The sequence below is a fragment of the Diadema antillarum genome, unplaced genomic scaffold (assembly GCF_040938485.1).
Source record: "Diadema antillarum isolate AM-2024a unplaced genomic scaffold, OU_Dant_1.0 seq00001302_RagTag, whole genome shotgun sequence".
Classification (NCBI taxonomy): domain Eukaryota; kingdom Metazoa; phylum Echinodermata; class Echinoidea; order Diadematoida; family Diadematidae; genus Diadema; species Diadema antillarum.
This window is the reverse complement of record NW_027272080.1, coordinates 16,841-38,315: the sequence shown is the minus strand read 5'-3', so window position 1 is coordinate 38,315 and position 21,475 is coordinate 16,841. Positions and strand designations below refer to the sequence as shown.

Genomic DNA, 21,475 nt, shown 5'->3' with positions numbered 1-21,475 from the left:
AAATTATCTTACTTTGTTTTTTGGGTAAAATGCATTTGTCAAGACACAACAAGGTTTCAAACACTTATCAGCATTTGACAGCATGAATGGATGAAATGCCTTTTCAGGCAGCCAATGTCACATTGTTGAATGATAAAAGGAAATATTTAAGGAGATTCACAGATCTTCAGCCCTGAAAGAAAGTATAGATTTTCTCAACTTGTTGCTGAGGTACAGTAAGGCAAATTTCATTTGAACTCTTCTTGGAGGAGCTGGGTAACGATTTCACATTATTTTCCTAGAAAAAAAAAATCTTCGTAATAAGAATTCCTTCTATATCTTCTGTGGAAGATTGTTTAACTACTACTTCCATCACAAATTAATGCAATGTTCCCATCTTGATAGAGTGGCACATGGAATTTGAAAACCAAACTTCCCCAAACTTCAGAAAACTTGCATTTCATGTTCCTGCTATTCTTTTTGCATTTTCTGATTCTATACAACTTTTGTAAATTCAAGCCATTGAGTCTGTTCAATGCCCTCACCCATGAATAGTAAAGGGCGACAAAGTTCAGATTCGTATCTATGCATGTGCGCTACAGTACGATGCATGCACGTGTGTGTGTGTGTGTGTGTGTGTGTGAGTGTGTGTGCGTGTGTGTGTGTGTGAGTGTGTGTGTGCACTTGCGCATTCACTCTAGATGTCTCTTTCTTTTCAGTGGAGCACCCACAGCTTAATAAATGTCTCACTTGAGGTCTGGAAGAATGGTGTGGTACTGGGTTGGAAGAGCCTGGTCTGCATCTCCTAGTTCTGCCTGAGCGATCAATCCAAAGAGCTTGATCTTTTCTTCTTGGCTCACAGCATAGTGACCCAAGAGAAGTCGGTTCTTGAGAGTGAGGTAGTAGATGTGTCTGTCAAAAAGACAAGGAATCAGAACAGAGTTCATTGAGGTTCATAAGATTCAAGCGAGAAACAAATCTTATCATTCCAAACGATTCAATTTCTCCATTGATATAAAGAAAAAGTAACCTTCATACCAACAGGCACTTTTTACTGTAACATAACTATAATACAGTCATGCAATACAAAAGTATACTATATTTTAAAAGTCTTCAAAGAAAAATAGCAAGTTTTAGTTCCTAGGATAATAATGGTAAAGAAAATGAATCCAAATCAGCTGAGGCCCTCTGCTTGGTGCAATATGAAAGCCAGCGCTGGCCAGATCTACTTTGCTTTTCTGCAGCAGTGAGTAATCATGATACGTCACTTAACCCGTTGTGGACGGACTGATTTTGCTACAACATGCATTTCCCATAGACACCTGCCCGAGTATACTCGGGACTCGTCCTCAACGGGTGAATATACACCAACATGTTACAACTACATGTATAACACAAGGTGATGCCTGGGCAGCAAAGTTTTCAATAATGCTAACAGAAATGTTCTTGCTTGCTCTTCCATGAGATTACCACATAAGAATACATTACTTTTGTCTTTCTGCATCTTTTTCATTTTTTATTTTTTTTTATTTTTTTTATTTTTTTTTTATTTTTTATTTTTTATTTTTTATTTTATTTTATTTTTTTTTTTTTGGGGGGGGGGTTTGCTGGAGTTGTAGTTGTTGTTTTGAACAATTTAATTCATTTGACATTGCCCAGACTCGTCTTTGTTCCCCTCACAGAATAGTTGGAGAAGACTGAATCACAGTCTCTAATTTGCCAATCAAATAGATTTTATCAATTTTAAACTCAAAGTTCACTTTTAAATTGGTTACAATTTGCAACAGTGTTATATTTTTATTTAAATACTTGTTCAGAGATATCTGGACTATCTGTATTCATCTGTAAGGTATCATCTGATATCAAACAAAATACAGAAATACCAAACACACACAGATGCAAAGGCCTACACACACAATAACTTGCTTTACATCATGTTTTGTAAAAGCAGTTTTTATCATTGAAAGGCTAAATCTTCCTAATCCTCTAATTCACTAACAATGAAAGATCAAGATGATTAGTAATCATTGGTTTGCCTTTATCTCGAATAATAACACAAAAGCAAGCATTCTACATGTACATATGTACTGTATTTGTGCTTGTGCCAAACGTCACCCATGGCTAGCCAAGTCATTTAAGTGGAAATCAGGCATGGCAAAGTAAAATACCGGAATAAAGCCTGGAATTGTAAATTGCACACAAGGACAGGAATTTTGTAGAAAAGGTTACTACCTGAACTGTGGGTAACTTCCCTTTAATCCTCCTCTAATCTGGGAGTAAGCCTCTGCCATAATGTGGCTTCCTCAAAATATGCTTCTTTGAAGTCAGTTTGCATGACAAAGGTGACATAAACGGCACAGGGATGTAGATTAGCATCAAATCTAAGAGCGTGTTTCTACTGAGAGCACCTCACATCCCTGGCATCGCCACGAATTTTGTCCAACGCAGCACCTCGTATTTTACAACCACTCGAGCTGTTTCTACTGAGCGATAAAATACGAGGTGATGCAAAGGTGACGTGCAAATGCGGCGATTCCGGAAGTCAGGTATTTTTAAGTCACAGATTTGGGTCACGCGCGCATTGCCTGTTAACCCTGCCTGCTTTGATTAGCCATTTCTCTTCGTCTTCCATCCAATATACCCCGAACTAACATACTGGTATCCTGCCACTGACTGATGAGAAATCTTTGGAGATCGAGGGTCCAGTTGAGATTTTCTCAAGGCTCCACGAATTTCGCTACCCGGTGTGTTTCTACTGAGAATCGTCCTTCGCGTCACCACGCATCGACCACCTCAATAGATGGACGACGGAGCACCTCGCATCAGCCGGCATCGGCCACTACCCGATCTGTTTCTACTGAGGAAAAATTCAAGGTGTCACCACGCATCGGCCAGCATCGGCCGGTATCACCACACATCGGCTGGCATCACCTCGAATTTTCGTCGCTCAGTAGAAACACGCTCTAAGGCATGGATTATGCACATAAAGTACAGACAAGAAAGGACTACCCAACCCTGTGAGCAAGTTACTTGGAATTAGAGCAGTGACCTTAGTAACACTTGAGGAATATCAAAGCAAAGTGAGGAAAATTTAAAAATACATGGTACCAAAAAGACTTTCTTTTTGGTACATCCTGTAATTCAATGTGTATCGTGTAACGTATAATCGTGCATCTAATAACAGCCATTTAGCTTGTCACACTGATTTGTCTGTTTCCTATATTACTGCCTGTCTAATGTCACTGTACATATATTGTAATTTTTATCATCTGTTCCTTGTGTCATTATCAGCTTTCCCTGTATTCACTAAAATCTGCTTACAACTTTTTGAGTTATTTTGCACACAGACACACAGACAAATAAACAAACAAACAAACAAACAATAAACAAACCAATGCCAGCAAAAACAGCATCCTGCTTCACAGCTCATTGAGCAGAGAATATGCTTTTAGTATACATGTAGTACGTGTATGCAAACCTCAAAGATGTGCAGCTTGAACTCCCTTATTCACTAAACCCCATTTGCCAAAATATAAAAGATCCTTCAAAAATTCATAAAAATCCCCAGATCACGACCAAAATTAAATAATCTGTTCCTTGGGTCAATATCAACTTTTCCTGTAAGTTTCAATCAAATCTGTTCATATCTTTTTGAGTTATTTTGCACACAAAGCAACACCAACAAAAACATAACATCCTTCCTTGGCGGAGGTAATAATGAAGACACATGTACACGAACATTGTAACATGACAGTCCCACAAGATGGCTGTTGTGAAAAACTACGATGTAAGACTATTAAGGGATCGAGTGACCCCTAAACTCTGATATAATTCAAGGCCAATCTAGGTCAATTAGCCAAGGCATGATAAAAATATATTTACCTTGTGATTGGTTGTTGTAGCTCTTGAGGAGAAACAAAGAACTTGACCTGGAGGCTGAGACGATGAGGAGAGCGCCCTCGCAGTTGAACTCCGAGAGGATTCCTCAAATTTAACCAGAGCAGCTCCCCACGCTTGGAGCGATAGCGGAGCCCAAAGTAGCTCTTTTCCAGGAGGCCAAGGTCTTCACATACCTTGAGAACAAATAAAACATAAAATAAATATAAGGTCTATTGCACTGAAGTGACTTTTCTACATAGTTACTCATACCTACACTGTTCTCAAGTCTCTCTTACAAGTAACCTATCTATGATAGGGAAAGTGGTGAAGTTAAAACACCAGCAGTGCACATTGGGCTTTATATGGCACAATGTTTGCTTCTGAAGAGACGCTTATCCATCCCCACTTTGCCAAGCTACAATGTCCCTGAAATGTCCCTATATAATGATTTTGATTTAAACATTTCTCACAATTTCAGTCAGGAACTGCAGCTTTTCATATTTGTATAGAATGAAAAAGAACCAGAACACTGTTTTGACCTAATGTGATATTGTAACTTATTTCCAATGGTCTGTCTAGAAAATTAGGAATTCCAATTTCCACCTATAATTCTGAGAATTCTCAGAAAAAAACCTGTAATCTATAGTCTGATACTGGAAAACTCTGGTCAATACAAAACCAATATCACAGGGTCAATGCACGATCTCAATACAAGTACAGCCAAGCAGTGAAAAGTTGAATATTCAGGGACAATCCCTCCTCATACAATGTATGCGAGTACAATAGGAGCATTATGTGTGCATGTTTGTATTTTATTGCAGCCCCTCGGGTGGCAGAGAAAATGATCATCCTGCAATAATACCGCTCATGAGAACTTTTGTGTTCACTACAATCATGTTCATCTTGTTGTGGATGAAAATATTTAAGTAGAAAATAAGTCCCCATACACACACACACACACACACACAAATGGCTGCAGGTAGTGTAAGTTGGTATTCCCGGTTGAAAATGCACAATGTTGTAATGTGTATGTCCTTGATGACATGCAGAGTTATAGTTGCTGGTGCCTAGGGCCTTGTGAGGTTGCCAAATATGGTGGTAGCACTCATCGGGGATATTAAATATCAAACCCCCCCCCAAAAAAAAACAAAAAAACAAAACAAAACAAAACAAAACAAAACAAACTTGACATCAAAATACATAAGACACATAATGACAAAATTTATGAAAAATGAGCATTCCCCATTGAGGGGAAGCAAACAAGAGTTGGGATGGATTGTAGAAGCCCCTGCTCATTCTAATGTCACTCGTTATAAACAAAACTACAGCTGTACAATTGTACAGATATATGTCTGTCATACATGTAATTAGCTATCAACCTGAGTAACGCCAGTTGGAAAGTACAAGTACCTATACAGAACAGTCTAGGTTGGCTGTGTGTCACAATGTTTGTATAAAGGTACAATGTACACTGTATCAATATACAATTTGTGCTTTACCTCATCAATTGAGTTACAGCAACCTTTTCATGTGTCCTTGCAGGAAATTTCGTCAGTTACCGGGCAATAATTTTCAAATCCCCCTTGTTAAGGTTGGAGTCCTTCAGGGAGGAATTAATTCATCCATGCCAAGTTGGAGGCTTTGAGAGGGATATGCAACCTTTCAAAAATATGAAGTACACTACTGTATGCATTGGTAGGTGAGAGTAAAGTTCTGGAGGCTGTATTGGCAGAGCTACATCTCTAGGCCCTATGTAGTTTGTCAGGCCTGCCACTCTCTACACACCAAAGCAACCTTGCTCTGTGTCACAAAAAATAAAGCACACTATCATTTTTATCAGTGTTTGTACTTGAACTTCAATCAAAACAAACAAACAAACAAACAAACAAACAAACAAACAAACAAACAAACAAACAAACAAGCAAACCTATATGATAATGTAAAATTCTGATCCGTAGGAGTAAAATTGAAGAAAGAAATGTTCTAGAAGAGTGTCTGCCTGCTACTGTCTGCATGTCAAGACTGAAGGTACATTGTACCAGAACCATTTTCTCGTCATTAACCCTCTGCGTACCACATTCATTACAGTCTGTCCATAGGTTTGTGAGTGACATTTGTGCACATGTGACTCGTTGGCACAGAAAAAGTTAATAGTGCAAGTTTGTATGCATAGCATTGAATCTGGAACAGCAGACAGCCAGCTTCAGGCACAAAATGTAAGTTGTGCTTTCCAGCTGGCAAGGTTTTCTATAACTTTGCTAACCAAAGTTTACTGATAGTCATTCCAATTGGACTGCCAATTGTACAGCAACAAAAAAACAAAAAAAAAAAACCACCAAAACAAAACAAAACAAAACAAATCAACAACAAAAGCAGACAGCCAGCTTCAAGTACAAAATGTAAGTTGTGCTTTCCAGCTGGCAAGGTTTTCTTTTTGCTGACCAAAGTTTACTGACAGTCATTCCATTTGGATTGTCAATTGTACAGCAACAACAACAAAAAAAGAAAACAACAACAACAACAACAACAATGAATAAAAATAAATAAAATCACTGATACTTCTGTAGTATTAAAATAACTGAAGACTGATTCAAACTTCATGATCACACATATCAGCTCTGGAAGGTTGGCATAAAACTTCAGACACAAAACTTGGCTAAAACAGAAAACTCCAATATGTGTGTTCAAGTTTAATTTGATCAAAAGGATAAAGTTTAATAGGCTACATGTATGTAAATAAAGCAGAAAAATGTTCATTAAAATCAATAAAAAAACAACAACCGTATCTCAATCTTGTCTTTTTGCAAAACAGTGATATCAAATTGTGGGATACACACACGTACAGTATGGGAAATTCAAGGGAATGGATTTGCTTTCACTCATACGAAACCTACAATGTAGATGTACATTATTTCTACAAGGTCTACAAATTATCCTTAATAATTCAATCCTGCACTTTTCTTTTCTAAAGAGTAAAGTGTCAATTCTAGCAATTCGCTCTCTCTCTCACATACAAATGTATCGATATGCCCTAATAGGAACCCACATGGGCACGCCTGCCACTGACATGCATACAGTGTACAATTGTACTTTAAATTTCCTTTATTTTCGCAAAATAAAATTTTCATGCTGAGTGGCTATACACTGTACATGTACATATTCACGCTTTCACAAATGCATGGTGCACAATTGTTTAATCTGTATGTTTTCATCCAATTCACATAAAAGGCAGATATAAACATCTCCATGCCTGAAAATTTATGTTACACTTGTACACACAAAGTCTGTACAAGAATGTACAATCGTGTACAGCACTTTACCTGTTAACTTGTACAAAGAGCTACAATGACGTTTATACTGGCATACATGTAAGCCCTAAAATTAATACCAAGGACAGGAACACACACATACACACTCACTCACACACACACACACACACACACACACACACACACACACACACACACACACACACACACACAGTACTGCTACTACGTCGTAGTATTATCATCAGCTGATGAAGTGCCTGATTCATCCAGTTCTTCAAACTTTACATAAAACTCTGAAGATATTTTTCACAGGCTTTAGAATTTGTGCTAGCAAAAAGTAGTTCAAAATCAGCAAAAATGAATGTAACACCATACAATCGGTGTTTACAGTAAAATATCATTTTTGACAATACATGTATCTACTATACACAACCTGGTTGTATTACTTCTTTTAAAAAAAAATAAAAATCATGTTAATGTATGAAATCCTCACAGCTTCAGCTCTTGGCCCTCTGTGGGGCCATCTGGAACACTTTAAAATCTTTACATGATGATTTGCAAAAAATAAACTCGGTCTGATCAATGTAGCCCAGCTACTGTACTTACAAGTTACTTTGTAATTATACACAATTCAAACAAATCTGTCACATAATAGGCAACACAGTAGAAAGGTTTAAAAGACAAGAAATGATGTGCATTGTGTGAACAGTACTGTAGATCCAAACCATGAAACGCTATCTGCAAAAGTTGGTCAAACTTATATTTATGTGCCTCAAAGCAAAATGTTTCATTTCATAGGTCTACAGCTTTTCCCATTTTCAGCCGTACACTGTAATGTCCTGTCACTTTTTCTTCTTCTTCTTTTTTTAATAGCAACAGGAGGCCCATTTACATTTTACTATCAGAAACAAAATATACAAATGATTTACTGGAGCTATTGTATCATATGATACACAATTACAGACAGAAAATGACATGCATGACCAATCAGGGCTTACTAGCCAGCAACATTATTCTCTGCATAGAAGAGGCCTTAGTACACAGTGTACTACATTGTATGCCTTGTGGTTGGCAAGCAAGATCCCCAAACAGGTGTGGGACGGAAAGGGAAACTAACCATAATCATCATGTTTCACATGCACAAGGATGAAGAGTGTGATGTGACAGAAAAAAAAAAAAGAATTAATGGAAAGCGGTCTTTTTCATTAGCAAATCACATCACGAGCAAAACTACAAACAACACAGCAAGTGCTTGATTTTACATGAGGTGTACGTAATGTGAAAAAAAAAAAAAACCCTGGCTGCAGTTATCAGCACTGCAAGTTTTATGTTCAGTCCAGGGCTTGTACCTCAAACACTTATTCACACACCCCAAAAAATTGATCAGTCCAGAAGAAAAGTGTACCCATATTACAGTCATATGATTTCTGAATGCTGTGCAAGCACAGATATTCAGAGGAAGGATCATGGATGTTGAGATGTCCATCTAGATGCTTGTGGAGCCAAAAGGGTACCCACTTATTGTAAGATACAAATGTGATAGATACAGTGTATGCATGAATCATATTACTTCGTGCATACTGTGTCAAGTACCCATGTATACAGTATAAAATCGTAAAGGGTACTCATGACCTTTATCTCAATCATACCCACCTCCACCCCCCCCCCTTCTCTCTATATCACTCTCTCTATTTCTCTTTGTGTGTACAAAATGTACCAGTGTGTATGACGACAAACATGAACAGGTACAAGTTCAGATTGATTGGCCAGACTTACATACACTGTACAATGATCACTATAATATCACAGTATCCTTCATCTTTTCCTCTTATTCCCCTCTGGAGTCTGATTAATCACAACTTTCAAAAAAAAAATAATAATAATAACTTTCTAAGTTTTGAGGGACTTTGTTCAATCTTTCACTGTCCAGTTCCTATAATTTTTCTGCTTCAATTCACACAAACTATAATCAGGTGGAATTTCTCCTTTGAATCATATAGCTCGTTCCATGCTGCTGACATGCAGAATATGTGTTTGCTGTAGTGTGCAATGTAAATAAATAGGCCCTACCTTCACTGTGAAGCTACATGCTTGTACATTTGAATGAAAAAAAGGTATGCACGGTTGCTTGAATTAGAGCAGGGACGTGGGAGGAGTATCTGTAAATTCCACTCAGTAATGCAGTGTACACAGTAGACTGGAATGCTTCTGCTTCCTACTGTAGAACGATCTCCTACATTCCACATTAATAGGTACGGCTCTTTGTCTGCCTTAAGCCACAGATTACTGATCTTGAACTATGACCCTAAATGTTGACCTTTAGCCATCTTTGCAGGTGTGAATAACATTTCCCCAATTTTTGCATCAAGCATCATATCAACTGAAATTCACATTGGACTTTCCTGTAGCTAATGGAAATGGCAGTTCTTAGCTTAGTTCAGTGACACTGACCTTACCATTAATATTTTCATCGCTGTCATTTCATCCCAATGGTAATTGTCTACTTATTTCTATCACATTTAACAAATAGTTTCATGTTGGAAAGTCTACCTGATGTCATGGCTAGAAAAACTCAATCCCATTTGACCTTTTACTATGGTAGTATTTTGTCATGCAAATTACATGCATTGTTATGCCTCCGCCACGAAGTGGTGCCGGAGGCATTATGTTTTCGGGTTGTCCGTCCGTCCGTCCGTCCGTCCGTCCGTCCGTCCGTCCGTCCTTCCGTCCGTCCGTAATGAATTTTGTGGACAGGGTAACTACCAAAACCTTTTGAGGTATCCTAATGAAACTTGGCATGTATGTGTATTAGGGGGTGAAGTTGTGCCTATCAACTTTTGGGTGCACATGCTCAAGGTCAAAGGTCAAAAGGTCAAGGTCAAATGCTTAAAATTTTATAATTTCCCCCATATCTATGCAATGCCTGAAGATATTTTCTTGAAACTTAGTGTATACATGTACTACCCAATTAAGATTCTCTGGTGAAAGTTTGGGGTCATGAGGTCAAAAGGTCAAAGGTCAAAAGGTCAAGTAAAATGTTAAAATTTCACTTTTTTCTCTGTATCTTGGAAATTGTTCAAGGTATCTTCATGGAACATAGTGTATATGCATCTACTGACTGGCAGTGGTTATCTAGGGAATTTAGGGTTCATGGGGTCAAAGGTCAGGGGTCAAAGGTCAAGGGCAATACTTCAAAATCTTACTATTTTCCTTATATTTATGCAATGCCAGCAGGATATTTTTTTTTTTTTAAACTTGATGTATGCATGTCTAACCCAATAGAGATTCTCTGGGATTTTTTTTTTGCCAAGAAGGTCAAAGGTCAAAAGGTCAAAGATCAAGTGAAAGTGCTGAACTTACTTTTTTCTCCATATCTCGGAAGTGGCTCAAGTTATCTTGAAACTTAGTACATGCTGAATTTATATATGTTCTGCCTGACAGTGCTTCTCTTATAAATCAAAGGCCAGATGAAAATGATAACAAATTACTGTTCAATACAGAAATTGCGCTTTTTCTCCATACCTTGAAAATTACTCAGTGCATAAACTTATGAAATGGTCAAAGTCAAGTTAAAGTTCTTAAATCCCCAAGTACATGCTCTCCTATTCATCCAATTAAACATAGGTCAAGGAAGGTAAACATTCAATACATTTGTGACAAACATGTCATTTTAATATTTTGCCAATTTTGTGAAAATGTAATCACACATTGTCCACATGTACTATAGACCTATTAGGAGAATCATGCATTATGGCGGAGGCATACCAGTCGCCATAGCGACATTTCTAGTTTTCATATTGTTTTTGTTTTTTTTGATAGAGGGGAAAACAAAGTAAAGGTGTGGGTCATTTATGGTGACAGCGAAATAAATACACAAACTAGAAATGTCGCATAGGCGACTGGTATGCCTCTGCCATAATGCATGATTCTCCTAATAGGTCTATAACATGTGGACAATGTGTGATTACATTTTCACAAAATTGGCAAAATATCAAAATGACATGTTTGTCACAAATGTATTGAATGTTTACCTTCCTTGACCTATGTTTAATTGGATGAATAGGAGAGCATGTATATGGGGATTTAAGAACTTTAAATTGACTTTGACCCTTTCATAAGTTTATGCACTGAGTAATTTTCAAGGTATGGAGAAAAAGTGCAATTTCTGTATTGAACAGTAAATTGTTATCGTTTTCATCTGGCCTTTGATTTATAAGAGAATCACTGTCAGTCAGAACATACATAAATATGTACTAAGTTTCAAGATAGTCTTGAGCCACTTCCAAGATATGGAGAAAGAAGTAAGTTCAGCACTTTCAATTGATCTTTGACCTTTTGACCTTTGGTCTTCTTGGCAAAAAAAAAAAAATCCCAGAGAATCTCTATTGGGTTATACATACATACATCAAGTTTAAAAGAAAATAATCCTGCTGGCATTGCATAAATATAAGGAAAAGAGTAAAACTTTGAAGTATTGCCCTTGACCTTTGACCCCTGACCTTTGACCCTATGAACCCTAAATTCCCTAGATAACCACTGCCACTCAGTACATGCATATATACTATGTTCCATGAAGATACCTCGAACAATTTCCAAAATACAGGGGTCATTCCATGGGGTTGGGTCTTCTCTAGGTTTTCATGTTGTGTAGGGAATAAAAGTCATATTCTGAAAAATTTATCAAATAAATGTCTGTGGTTTGCAGTTATTCTTGGAGAGAAATGTGTGAAGAATTATTTGATGAAAAAAAAAACAAGCCTGTGTACAAATGTATTTTGTCTATGACTGTTTCACTAATGATGTCCCATGGTTTTTTGTGGTTTATGTTGTGACATAAATATATGCCATTTTCATGGCAATGTAAAACAGGAATATACAACCTTTCAGCATTATGCCTATCATAATTAAGAGAGGCAAGGTGACTTCTACAAAGACTATAAGGCACATAAACATTTGTAACAAAATAAGAACACCAGAGCATCTTCAAGCAACCTCATACCTATGTTACAAACGATGTCCATGGCAATTTTTGTTGTAACATAGGTATAGCATGGTTTTACATACACTTCCAATCATAATATGATTAGAAACTTTATTTCTATAATGAGATTTATATTTCAGGAGTATTCTTATCCAAAAATTAGCATCAAAATCCTCCAAATAAACGAGAAAATACGGAACATATCACTGTACTTCAGTGCGATGTCCGGCCTCTTCGTGTAACGTAGGTAAGGAAAGACGCGTCTCGCGATAAAAAGAAGAGCTACTAACTTCAGCAATCGTATTCATGTCACTGGCAGTCCTCCCCCAATGGCAGAAAAACTACTCACAGCCAATATACACCTACCTGGACAGCGCAAGATCTGTTTTTCTGCCGTTGTCCATGTAACGTAGGTACAGGAGTTTTAATGTTTCTGATGTCAATTGGTAAGCTTTTACGCTATTTTACGAAAATAATAACATTTGTCATATTCTGTAATTTTATTAGAGGAAAAAAAACGACATCTAAACCTCTGAACTGGCCAAAAATACGGTGGACGATGATACTGTAGTCCCACATACTGAGATATTTGTTACAGGTTCATGTTCATAATTTTGATTGCCAAATTTTCTGTCCATGCTGGTCTCTGCAAAAGGAGCATATATTCCTCTCTTAGAAAACCATACAAAAGTATATCAGTGTATCTTCACTGCAATATAAAATTGTTTTACCTCCCGATTATTGTGAATTTTTGGACCCTTTTGTCATTAGGTATCTACCAAGGTAGACGTGCTAGAGTTAGTATTAACCACTATATACTAGTTGGAAAACGTAGATGTCCAGACTGCATCTGAACTAGAGAAATAGAGTTTGCCTTATTTTGCTGGTGATATTGAGGGAACTAGGAGCTGTGAAATTCTTTCTCTTTAACAGATTTACTTCGAAAATGTCAATGTTTTCCTTCCAAGATTTCACTGACCTGTTAGATGCTCTGATGAAGTTGTTAACATTTCACAAGGATTCACCATTTCCATTCCATGTTCACCCACTGTGAAGTCTCAAAGCTAAAATGCCAGTGTCCTTTTCAGTTTGGGTGGGTAGTGGGTAGGAAAGGCTTCAATAAAATTATGAACCCCAATCAAAATTGGACTATTATTGCTCTACACTATCATTCAAAAAGAGGGCGACAATTTCGATGGGGGATGAATATAAAATAGGGCCTAGTATTATTTTGGGAGTCTATTAAGGACCATAACCGTAAGCGTAACCCTGACCCTAGCCCTAACCTTAGCTAGGACACTGGGGGCAGCGACCTGCCCTTCCTAGCTTACATCTGAAAACAAGTTTTTAGCACAGAGTATGAAAATGATATTTTCCTATGTTTTACATGCTATATTATTATTATTGATATTTACATCATTTTAAGCATAACCCATTTTTTTTTCAATTTTGGTGGGAGGTACACATGGAACTCTAGCTAATGGGTATGCCAAGAGGTAGAAATGTAAGCAAAATTGTTAAAATTATTTAATTCCATTCATAAACACACAGATACATCCACAGGAATATATAGTCAACCCCGACAAAAATTTTCTTTTAATTTTTTTATTCTATTTCTCTTTACACCTTTTGTTAAGTTTGTTGATGAATCTGCCATGGCTCCTCCTCTGCCACCGCTACGTGTTAAACTACATCCACAGCACTCCCCAAACAGAGAGGCAGCCGACAAAGCAACACCCAAGAAGAGCATATGTAACAAACTAGACGAAAAGAAAACTGCACAGAGGGAAAATGGACAGAAGAAAAACAAAAATCGAGGGCTAAATGGACATTGGACAAAAGAGCAGAAATTAATTTCAAACAAAGAACATGGAGAAGACAAGAAGACTTGTCTGATTTCTCTTTATTAGTTTTCTTAATTAGTTGACAACTAGTTGATGATGTTGTTAGTGTATATTAGGTCAAATTGTGTAAAGCTTCACTTTCTTCTTCTTCTTCTGATTAAGTCTGCCTTCTTTCATACCAGAGTTACAAAGAATTGAAGTCTGTGTAACATAGGTATTGTTCCACAGGTGTGCAGTAGATATAATTCCAAAGAACTGTTACAATAGTGTTATTTGTGGGAACATACATAAAGTCTATATGTGTAGGTTTTAACATCTCACACCACAATAAAGGAAATCAGTTGATATGTCGTAGTGTACCTATGTTACAAAGACATACTGTCTGTGTAACATAGGTAGTACACCGTGGGCAAGGTTGTTGTCTGAAAACCCCTGATTATAACAATAAAATCATGTTTTCACTTGAATACCCATGCAAATCACTTGCTTTAATTGTGGTGCTTTTAAGAATATTGTCATTGTGTCACTCTTGATGAAAAAGTTAAACCTTTGATTGAAATTGTTAATGGTTTGTAGAAAAAAACATGTTAATAAAAGTTGCTTGCAGTTGACATCAGAACATACAATCTTACTAATAATGATCTCATGCGCCTGTTAAATAACATGTTGATGTGCTATGGATGAAAAAAAACGTGGATGTGTTCATTGTTATCATTTCAGAACACAAAATTATGAAGGATGTCAACAAATGAAGTCCTTGTAACATAGGTATTTTGCCATACCTGTTTACCCATGCTGACTGAAAGTGTGCGAAGTAATAAACAGATTTCTAGTGGAATAAGGTGAAGAATGGGAGTAACAAATCAGGGGGAAAAAGGAAATTTCAATTTACCCAACTTGAATTTTCAACTTGTATGTCACAATTTCAGTCCCAACCCCATGGAATTACCCACAGAGAAAAAAGTGAAATGTTAACATTTTACTTGACCTTTTGACCTTTGACCTTTTGACCTCATGACCCCAAACTTTCACCAGAGAATCTTAATTGGGTAATACATGTATACACTAAGTTTCAAGAAAATATCTTCAGGCATTGCATAGATATGGGGGAAATATAGAAATTTTAAGCATTTGACCTTGACCTTTTGACCTTTGACCTTGAGCATGTGCACCCAATAGTTGATAGGCACAACTTCACCCCCTAATACACATACACTGTACATGCCAAGTTTCATTAGGATACCTCAAAAGGTTTTGGTAGTTACCCTGTCCACAAAATTCATTACGGACGGACGGAAGGACGGACGGACGGACGGACGCTACGACGGACGGACGGACGGACGGACGGACGGACAACCCGAAAACATAATGCCTCCGGCACCACTTCGTGGCGGAGGCATAAAAATAGTGTACTTGTAATGTTTGTAGTAATCATGGAACTGAGATGTTTGGTCAGTATACAGGTGTTAAAAAATGTCATATTTCCAAGCATGTACATTGTACAGTGGTATATCAAAAGATATATCATGTCTGCACCTCACAGGATTAGAATAATGAGTCAACTCTTCATTCCCATCAAACCTCTGAGCACAATATGGCACACTTTCTTTGGGCAATAATAACTAGCATTTAGTTAGCACACACACAAAAATATGAGTCAATGGGGCTGTGTAGACATCTGAAATGCTGATAACCTCAACAAACTATTGGCAGGCAGAAAAATACTTGACAAATCTGTTAAAAAGTGAAGCTATTTGTAATTTACAAGCAAATTATGATGAGCTAATTCAAAGCAAGTTTGCCCTTGTGGCTTCATCATATCACAATATGCACACAAGTGTCAATCAGAGATGTACAATGTACACTGTACGCTTTGGAAATGTTCGAAACTACCCTAAGAAAACCCAATTTTATTACTTGAATTTCCTTTTAGTTTTGAGTCAAATAGAAATAATACATGGTACAATCTGTAAGTATTGGTGCTCGGACATTGAATGCCAAGTTAAGATATTTTGATTTTTATTTCATCAATCTTTGCGCAATTGCCGTATTACTCATCTTTTCTAAGTAGGGATGGCAAAAAGTAATTACTATCATAGATTTACAATCTTCCTTTACAGCAATAGAGAGTGGCTGGTCAATATGTAATGAGACATTGTATCAATTGTCTTCATACTGTCAGGCAGATTCAGTTTTGCACATAGAGCCTACTTCAAATACTTTTGAGAGGCAGCTTTGAAGATGGGTTCAAAGGGAATAACTTGGACATGACTCCATCTCTTGGGCTTCTTTTGTGTTACGGTACTCTATAGTGTATGTTGTAAAGCAGCATGTTGGTATAAATGTATAATAGACTTTATGGAAGTGAAAGTAAGATGACCAGAAATAAAATAAGACAAGGTTTGGAGTACATGCATATGTTCAAACTTCACTGTGTCATTGCCATCTTGCAATGGCTCAGTAGGTCCAATGTACATGTACAAAGGCTACTGCAGTAGGTCATACCATGGAGGTAGAACTATACCTCATGGTCATACAGATGAAGCTTCAAATCCCACACTGGTTTCTTCTTTTTCACTTGGGTCTGTCTTGCAGTATAGTTGTACACCTAAGGGAATTGGGGACAATGTTAACCCTTGCTGTGCTCTGTTCACTGACTGGCAAGCATAATGCTGTGCTTTCCTCACTGAATAACACTTTATGTCAGGAAACTTATCTGTTATGGTCAATCAATAGAGATTAATCTCCCTAAATTCCTATTTCAGACTATGGCCTTCCCGTTGGACTGAGGTGCATTTGTTACACCTCAGTTGGCTTGCTCACTTTACAGCTTGGTCTCATAACATTGGAAATTAGAAGGATTACTGAATGCTTAAAATGTATGAAAAAGCTGGGCAAGTTTAGCTAAGTGCCTGAACACTTCGCATGGGTCGCTGAATTTTAACTTTGCCTTTGGGTAAACACAACACTGTTGGGTTTAAGGCTACATTGTACTTCTATTGTTTTTTGTAACGTAAACATCGACAAATGAGGACAGACAATAAAAGCCAACCTTGATTTTGCAGCTAACACCTCCCCCCCCCCCTGATGATAATTCTGATAAGCTACAAAGGGTTGATACCAAAGAGCATCTCTTTTGTACCTCTTTCCCCAATGCTGATAACACATAATGCATGTTCTATAAGTTGTACTTTAATACATTGTATAATACCACTGGTCAGGAAGGGTAAGGATGCTCCTTTTTGTTCCTGGGCATAACCAAAACAAACAAGAACTTCCTGTGTTGGCTCTCCTCTCACAAAAGAATTTTGGGTATACATGTGAATAGATACATGCCAATGGATAGCTACTGCAGTGAAATACAATCTTGTCTCTCAAATCTTGCTCCAGCATCTTGTAGAAGGCAGACACTTCAGCAGGACATATTACACAGTGTGAATCAGCTTACACTACACACAATATGTAAAAATGAGACAGCCACATTAGTTGCTGGTACAATAACACATCATGACAAAATTGTGTTTATGTATAGAATTCTATACATATTGTATAACATTTCAAGAGAGAGATAGAGAAAAAGACAGAGAGGATACAAGTATATGCCACACAATTTCTGTAGTTAAGAAATATTTCAGAGACAATGCATTTAAACACTTCAAACATTAAGTGTACTTTAAAACACACACACACATTCAGTTCAGTACACGCTCCCCAACTGAAGCCTGAATTGTACACTTCAATGTACATTCCCTCACATACAGATCTGCAATCAAATGGAATACTAAAATCTCACTGAGATCTAATTTGCGACAAGTTTCAGTAGACAGCACACAGGTACATTGTATTTAACTGCTCCTCATTCATGTATCATACATTTCCTGGAGGAGGGTATCATGGAACGATACAACCCAAGCTAGCAGAGAAGTGAAAAATAGATGAGGTACATTGTACATCAATGTATGTATTTGTTTGTTCCAAATTCATGGTGTGGCATGAACTTGCTTATAGCTCAGCCTCTCAGAGGATAGTATGGTATCACTGCCTTTGCAATGAATGCATAGCTACAGCTGTATATGGCATGGCAGTTCTTAGCTAATCAGGACAGTAGGATACAGTAGGTGACGGTATCAAACCCCAGGCCTCTATTGTCCTTCTCCACTTGGTCTATCATCATACACAGATCGATTGAACATGCGAGCTCCCCAACTAGACTTTAAAAGTGGAAAGTATCGTGATGGTGACCTGCATCACTTCGGTGATCCCTCGCATTCATCCCCAAGTTGAATATTCGGTTTATGCCAGGTTCAAGTGTGTGTGTGTGGACACTGCTATAGCTTCTGACCATTCAAGGATTGAGAATTACAGGTTTCTGGGACGAACACTGAACAAGGGCTTTCATAGCTCAGTCGCTAAAAGACAACTTTTTGGAGAGGGGTATAAACTCAAAGTCTATAATTTGCCCAAAATCAGAGTGAATAATTTTCATAATTTCGCTGAATTCGTAATTTTCGGGACTTTGTAAATAACTAAAGCAAGCCACCCATAATTCAACCATAACGCTGTCCAAAATTCAACCGCCCGCTACATGTAAAACCTATGCCTTTTTACGCGTGGTCACATTTTGGCACGGGAGGTTGAAACTTGGACACTTAGCACTTTACTTTACATCAAAATCTTGACTGAAAGATCGGTCTGTATCTGGTCGTCATGGATATGTTCTGCGGAGACTGCGTCTGGCTTCAGGGATCCCCTCCTATACAGAGGAGAGCCGTAGCCGATAAAAATAAAGCAAAAAAAATGATAAAATACAGTATTCTGTAGTTTAATGGGTAAACTCGGCCTAGCCGGTAAACTCGGCCCCCAGTGTGCGCATTACAAGTGGCCGAGTTTACCCATAACTGTCTACTCCTCTGGATTGACCGAAAGATCGGTCTGTATCTGGTCGTCGGGGATATGTTCCGCGGAAACTGCGTCTGGCTTCACAGATCCCCTCCTGAAGAGAGCGATAACGTAAAAAAAAGTAAAAGAGTCCTCCGGACAGACTTCTTCTTCTTCTTCTTCCTATACGTCAGTGCAGAACCTCCGAAGACTTATAGTACAAGAGTATACTCGCACACTATAGACGGATCTTTCTAGATCTATCTATCTATCCTCTGGACGGATGGATTTTGTTGTCTTGCTAATCAAAATCATGGTGCCATGCCATGGTCAATAATAATCAATATTAATGGATTGTTATGTTGAACTTGTAAGTTGTAGGCCCCAGACTACAAATTGTATGATGTAATTTACATGTTAGTTGTACAATTGAAGTCATGCAATATAATATCATTATCAATATGACAATAAGCGACAATGTCAGCAGTCTACCCCGATAGTGAAAGTGGTACACTGGTGTAGCTCTAGCCTGCTAACGCTAGGGGCAAACGCAAGTTGCACGCTTCGATAGTTTGATGATTGATGGTGTTTGTTTTTGCTGCCCTAACAGTTACAATGTTTGGTGTTTCATCTAAATTACTGCACTGGTTAATGAAAGGAATAGAGATTAGAGTACCAGTCTAGTAGTAGAATCTAACTTGTTAGTGACACAAGTAGACAACTGAAGTATACTACACTAGATAGTGCATGCAGGTGCAGTGGAATAAACAGTGAGACAAGCTGAGCTGAGTAAACTTACCTTATCAAAGAGAACTTGCCCCACCTCTGAATGTGGAATTCTATATTCCCTGACAACAGACGGACTTTCACTTACAAAACACCACATCGTGGTGAGTGTTTGCACCCCAGCTACTTCATCCGGAGATAAAATAGTCACTTCTCTCGATATCTAATGATCATAATTACTTGGGTAGCGAGATCGAACGAACAACGCGGTGCCTACAGCCACAGGTATTTACAGGTTTATTTAGGTGGAAAAATAATGTCCTCGTCGTACGATCAGAGTATGCATGCAACACACGGCCTGTTGATCATGCCCGGGCGTCCCCCCGCGATGCGCTGCGTAGATTCTCTATGAAAACGTACACAGCTACTCTCGTACTCCTAGCTGCCGCCGAAGCAGGGCTGCCAGCCAAAAGTGAAACACTGCAGGTCGTGAACACAAGATGGCGCTTTGCGGTCAGGCAATGAGGGCTCAGTGAATGTACATCGAGAAAGTATTCAAGTACATGTAATCATATACATTGTACTAGTATTTATTGGGATCAGAGTTGTAAATTGAATTGACCATTGTCATTCAAACTGAATATAATATCACTAAAAATGGATTGTTTTTCTCTCATCATCAAAGATTAGTGTTGTTATTTGTGTTTGTCTTGAGAGCGACTTATCATGAAGGCCTGACCATGCTTGATGACTGTTATGGATTTTGAATACCAGTATACATTTCCAAAGAGATTTCATGATTTAAAAAAAAAAAAAAAATTAAATGGGCTAATTATGATTAAGTGGTATTAGGACTACGTTCATTAATATATATTAAAAGAAAATATGAGAATGAGTCCCGAGTATCCTCGAGCAAGTGCTTTAGGATTTTGAATATACATTTCCAGAAAGAGATATCCTGATTTAAGGGGAAAAAATGGGCTACTTATGATTAAGTGGTATTAGTAGGACTATGGTCATTAGAATAATAAAAAAAAACCTTTAAGGTCTTGATTAATTAACCTGTCGAGGATGAGTCCCGAGTATACTCGAGCAAGTATCCTTGGGAAATACATGCTAATATAACAAAATCAGCCCGTCCTCAATGGGTTATTTAAGTCATCAGTGGCGGATCCAGAGGAGGACACACTGGGCGTGCACACCCTCTTTATTTTTTGTTAAGACAAAAGAAATAAAAAGAAAAAATTGGGGGGTGTGGCCCCCTTTAATTTTGTTAAAGTGCCTCCCCTTTACAGAATTCCTGGATCCGCCCCTGTACTTGAAGAAGCTTGGGTGCATATTCCCCATCAGCATAATGGACTTCTAGTACCGGTATGTCATTTTCAATGTCATATATCTGTGTCTTAATTCGTACATCTTCTTACGACCAAAAATCTTTCCCAAAATGAGACAATCGAGTCTTACACACCACATCCCCCTGTTCCCTCGATCCAAAACTCTGGCTACATTCATGCCTTGCACTGATACCATCTATTCCGTCTGTGTAAAGAACTGGCTTCTTCATAAGGGCCATTAATGATACTAACCGGTAGTAATGATCCTAAAGATGGATTATTTTGCCATTATAGATATGTAATCATTGCATGTTACGTGTATTAACTGAATGTTTTGAGGTAATTGACTAAGATTATTTATGATTAATTGACTAAGATTATTTATATTATCACAAATCTTATCAGCAAAAAAAAAAAAAAAAAAAAAAAAAAGCTGCTGAAAACTGCTTATCCAATAGTGGTGAGCCAATGGAGTAAAATGGAGTCAAAAGGGGAATAAGCTTTCGATGCCAGCAGAATCTTCGTCAGAGGCAAAATGACCAGAATTTTTTTTGGAGGTCATTTGAGTTTTCTTGCAGGTCATTT

The 21,475-nt window shown here is 37.8% G+C and overlaps 1 protein-coding gene across 1 annotated transcript in view; it reads right to left on the bottom strand.

The window, feature by feature from the left end:
* The window catches only part of LOC139708108 (E3 ubiquitin-protein ligase MYLIP-like), a 31,519-nt gene extending 11,630 nt beyond the window's left edge, over window positions 1-19,889 (bottom strand). The window contains exons 1-3 of the mRNA XM_071620086.1: window positions 19,630-19,889; window positions 3,862-4,052; window positions 730-891 (exon numbers count right to left, since the gene is read on the bottom strand). Of these exons, the coding sequence (XP_071476187.1) occupies window positions 730-891; window positions 3,862-4,052; window positions 19,630-19,716 (440 nt within the window). The 5' untranslated portion in view covers window positions 19,717-19,889. The remainder of the gene's footprint in view (window positions 1-729; window positions 892-3,861; window positions 4,053-19,629) is intronic.
* Window positions 19,890-21,475: the final 1,586 nt, after the last annotated feature.